The 5,126-nt window shown below is 38.2% G+C and overlaps 1 protein-coding gene across 1 annotated transcript in view; it reads left to right on the top strand.

Annotated features, from left to right (window-relative positions):
- RANBP17 (RAN binding protein 17) overlaps nucleotides 1-5,126 on the top strand; it is a 167,854-nt gene that overhangs the window by 101,736 nt on the left and 60,992 nt on the right. Inside the window, exons 18-19 of the mRNA XM_009330034.1 lie at nucleotides 1,567-1,630; nucleotides 1,716-1,824. Coding sequence (XP_009328309.1) covers nucleotides 1,567-1,630; nucleotides 1,716-1,824 — 173 coding nt within the window. The remainder of the gene's footprint in view (nucleotides 1-1,566; nucleotides 1,631-1,715; nucleotides 1,825-5,126) is intronic.

Genomic DNA, 5,126 nt, shown 5'->3' with positions numbered 1-5,126 from the left:
GTATTAGTATACCTGGATATCACAAGGCCTTTTATATCCCCATTTTACAGATAAGGAACTGAGACAGTGGAATTTAACTGACTTGCTGAGAGTCATACAGCAATTTTATGTCAAATGAAGGAGAAGCAGAAGTCAGAAAATCCAGGCCATTGCTTTGGCCATTCTCTCGCTCCTTGTTTGCAAACATCCCTCACAGCAGCGGTTACCTCTGTACAAAAGCTCACAAAGATGTCAGTATGGCTTTTACTGGAATACGCAATATTACCTCCTTTGCCCAACCCCAAATGTTTGAATCATCTGAGACAGGGAGTTAGTGTGTCCTCATGCTATTAAAGATGTTCATAATTCACACAGCTAGGAAAGGATTCGAGTTGTGAAACAAGTCTTAACCATCTGAACTTTAAGGACTTCTATAACATAGTTTTTGAAAGCCCAACTTTTGATTTAATATGATTTCTCGTGCTTTTGAAAAGAAACCTTGAGAAAAATACTACATTTCACCAGGTGTAACTGCCTAGTAAGTCATACTAGAATATGTGATCTGTAGAATATATGCAGTCCAGGAAATACGTTGTTTCTGTGTCATTTAGTGTGCATCTCCCTGGGAGCCTTTGTATACAAGCAGGTGCAACAGACTCAAGCTTGTCTTGCTCGACCAGGGCCAGGAGCTTCAGCCCAGGAGTCGCAGGGCTTTGCAGGGGCCTGCATCAAGAGCAGCGCGTGGTGGCTGGGGCCGACGCTGGGCTACTGTAGTTACCTGCCATCAGGACTGTCACTGGCTTGAATTCAGCCAGTTTGCGGAGTGGGAGATTTCAGTTCATGCTTAGCAGTAGTCAGTTAGATTGGCTTTATATTTCATGAAGTTGAAGAAACTGGGATTCCTGTGGAAGTATCCATAGATACATCCAAAATTCCCAGCTGTATCACCTTGTTATGGACTTTGCTCCGGCTCTGAGACTTTGTATGTTCTTAAGAAATTTCCATTCGGTTCTTATACATCTGAAAATACTTTGGTTAAGTGTTTAGCATAGCTCAGTATGTATGACATGCATTTTTATCTGTTGTAACTGGAACAAATTAAATGTGATTTTTGACGGGTCTGGAAGATCACCTCTGTGATTTTGAGGCCATTACTTCAGAGCTGCTTAGGGCTGCTGCCAGTCCCATTGCCAAGTGCCAGTCGTCTTCAACACAGGCAGTTGCAAAACCACTTTTTTTTTTTTTATATGCTGATAACATGGGTCTATCTGGGGAAAAAAAAGCACTATTTATTATCAGAAACTCCCCGTTTAATTATAAAAGTCATTTAGTTCATTCATCTCTTTTGTGACTAGAATATATGCCATGAAAAGTAATTGCTTTAATTAATAATAGATTATGGTCTTTAATGTTCTAAAGAATGTCTCCATGACATATATTTCTAGATGAAGTTCAGGTATTTTTTTAACGTACATTTGTTGTTGTTTCAGTTAGGACTTTTTTCTCGCTAAATATTCCTGAAAGTTTGTGCAACCTGATAATGTAATCATAATGCTGTGAGGCTGATTTTTCCTTAACACCTGCTACTTACAGTCTCCTGAAAAAGCTTGTGAAAATAGAGGCTGTGAAATTCATGCTTCAGAATCACACAGTAAGTTTCCTTACTACATTGAAAAACATCGTGTGTGGTAAATTTTGTAGAACACTTAACTTTTCATACGCTTATGTTTCAACAGAGTAAGCACTTCCCTTTCTTGGGCATCAGCGATAATAACAGCCTCAGTGACCTTAGGTGCCGGACAGTGTTCTACACTGCTCTCACTCGTCTTCTCATGGTAGATTTAGGTAAGGTCCTCCTCCCATGTCCCTGAGACACCTTGCTGTCTTGTGTAATACTATGAACTTTTAAGGTTATTAAACCAATTAAACAGCAGTTTAATTGTAGAGTAAATCTGTTATAGTTGGTATTTAAACCACTGCCTATCAACTTTGGAGATTTATGGCATTAAGCAATAACACTGTATTTGTTTGTTGGTTCCGTTGGAGAAGCAAGCAAGATGAGTTATTTTTTGCACAGAAGCACTTTCTGTATTAAGTATGAGAATTTACAACATTAAGTGCTTGGGTAAGTACTCTTGAGTTTTCAGGTGACATACCGATTATGCCAGAACCTTCCAGCTTCTAGTAGAAGGGTTTTTTTATTTCACGCCTTCATGCAGGTTCTCAATATACAAGACCGTCCAAGTTTTAATAAAAACATTGACAAGAGTTCTGCAGTTCAGCCAGAAACTTAAACATGCACTGGGGTTACCTTTTGAATTGTCCTTTAGAAATCAGGGAGGTTAGACACATGTAAAACCCAGTGCACGCTTTAATAGCTAGATGTGATAAAGGACTTGGTCACTTTGAATCCAGGCACTGCCCTTGGCCACCGGAGTAAAATGCAGAACTCTGCATCATTAGCTCTCCGTTGTCGAAACAGGGAAGGCTGGGCTTGTCAAAATGAACACTGAAACAAATCGTATGTTAAAGAAGCTGATGGTGAAGAATGCAGCACATCTCAAATTGCCTCTGTTCTGATCAGAGGCCCCATGCAGAGTTGTGGGCTTATGTCTGCTGAGGATCAGCCTTACAGACTGCTTTCGTGAGAACGGATGCCTATAGGTGTTCCAAGGGGAGCTGCTGATGAGGGCATTAAAAAAATAAGAAGGCAAGTCTTGTGTGTGCTCGTTTCCAATCCTCATACAAGGACTTAACTAGGCAATGTGTGCAGAAGAGATTGACAGAGTCAGTCATAAGCCAACAGTAGTCATTACTCCCCTTGTTGATAATGGGTGCCTGTACTGTCTACTGCTGAACAGTGCTGAAAGCAGTTAACTTCGAGGCAAGACCAAACCATATGCATCAACTTTTTCTTAAAGAATGGCAACTGTGAGCTGGACCTGCATTTACTTGCAGTTAAACTGCATTCAGTACTGGCTCAGTCGTATAACATAAGCAATAGGTACATTTTCTAATACAAAATGGGTTACACATGCAGTTTCAGTAACTTTTCGGGGGGGGAAGATTCGGTAAAAACAAGATCACAGGTGTTAAAAATTACATCTCAAAGTAGAGCTTGTGTAAATATGTGTCAGACAAAATGCAGGCACATGACTTACGGCTGGCTACATAGCTGACAGAGGTCACTGTGATTCCTCTGGATTAACAGCTCTACAAGATCTGAAATGATTAGGAATATCTGGAAAAAGCATACATCAGTCTTTTAGCTATTGTCCTTTGTGTTCCTGCTGGAATAAATTTGTTTGGGTTTGCACTGACAGAAAAGCACATCTAGAGACACAAACAGGTATAAGTTCCGTTTTAGGATCCAAATTTTAAAAGTAAGGTGTACACAAACTGTCCTTTCTATGTGTTTCTGCAAGCATTAAATGGCAGTATTCTTACCTTGTGAATCAAAAGGTATTTTCAAACTGTGTAAACTGGCATTTTTAGACAAAAAAGCATCAGACAAATTGTCTTCTCTGAGTTTTTTTTTTTTTTCAAATTAAATGAAGAGCTTTATATAAAATCCTTTTATATGAATGATAATTTACGTGGAAACAAAATTAAGATGAATTTTTCTTGGTGGGGGTTGTTTTAGGTAATTGTTTGATGTAGAAATATTTTTGGAGATTAGTTGAATACAGTAAATTCAGAATATTTACATTTTAAACAATGTGCTCTTGGAGTGACTGGCAAAATGTAATTGTAGGAAAGAACAGTAATATATTAATTGGCATTTGCTTCAAAATGTACTTTGGTTTCTGTTGAATTACTTTAACGTCATATGAATATAATTAGACTTTGAATTCCTTATGTGCCCCAGGTTGTGTTTTTAATAATTTTTTTGGCATTTAGAATTGCATCATTTTGTCCAAGATTCTTAGTCCAAGTTCTCTAAAGTAAACTGAATATTTGCGTGAAGTATATAGTAACCAAAACTAATACAAGAACACCAGTAAAAGTTACATTTAAATAAAAGTTTTATTAGGATTGATAACTTTTAATCACTTTTTCTTCTGCACTACCAAAAGGAGTAGTTCTAAGCTGTAGAAAATACCTTCAGGAGCTATTCAGCATGATTTGTCAGTGTCCTGCACTTACAGGTATATGCAGTCATGCTCAGTGCCAAACCTCTCCAAGTGAAGCAGGTTTAAAACACTATTGCTGTAAGTCACACACAGATCTACTAGAACTTACAAGTGAGGCATCTCTTTTCTTTCAAAGGACATAATAAGGGTGTGTATGTGTAGTTTGAATTATAGAAAATGAACAATTTACCATGGTAGGTTTGTTTAGGATAGTTTATTCCTTTCCGTATTAATGTTGTACTGTTCATGGGATGTGAATGTGGCTTGTACAGGAATGCAAAAGAAATGTACAGGTAGTAATTTGTGTTGCTTTTCTAAAAATTACAAATTATTTGATTAATAGGGCAATACTATGTAGGATCCTAATTGTATATTCTTTCTTGACTGCCTACACTGAATTTTAAAACAGAAATAGCACGTAAGATTTCTTCTTATCCCATTTCCAGAACTAGCCAGTTTGTCATTGAAGTGTTGGTCCCAGTCAACATTGGACATTCTGGTAGTTCTTTGGTCTGCTCAACTTTTTAATAAAGTATGCTTGAGATTCTACCTTCAGGAAGGGTTCATCTTGAATTTGGATGTGTATGTGGTATCTTCATGGAGATTGTCTTCTAATGATATGCAGCACTCCAGATGAGAGGGAGTATTACTTTTGCTATGTTGTGGTAATTCAGGTTTCTCCTGAGAACTCTATAAATGGCAACTGAGCCCTGATCCTGCATAGAGCAGTATCCAAATGACTTCTGTTGGTCTGTACGCTGGCATGGGACAATACCAGCATGGGAGTCTTTCTGAGTGATTGGTCTTTATTAATTTTTTTGCTCTGAGGAAAATCTGATAAGCAATTAAAAGGAGAAAAGCGTCAAGATATGCAATGCATATAGAAATAGTTTAGCTTCTAGGAGGGTAAGAGGAAGCTGATGCTGGTCGAGCTAAGAGGTTGGGAGCACAGAAACTAATACTGTATTGGAACTGTCTGAGGAGCTGGAGTTGGCAAAGGAAGGAGATAGACAC

Source organism: Pygoscelis adeliae, unplaced genomic scaffold (assembly GCF_000699105.1).
Source record: "Pygoscelis adeliae isolate BGI_AS28 unplaced genomic scaffold, ASM69910v1 Scaffold248, whole genome shotgun sequence".
Classification (NCBI taxonomy): Eukaryota; Metazoa; Chordata; class Aves; order Sphenisciformes; family Spheniscidae; genus Pygoscelis; species Pygoscelis adeliae.
This window is presented reverse-complemented; position numbering and strand designations above follow the sequence as displayed.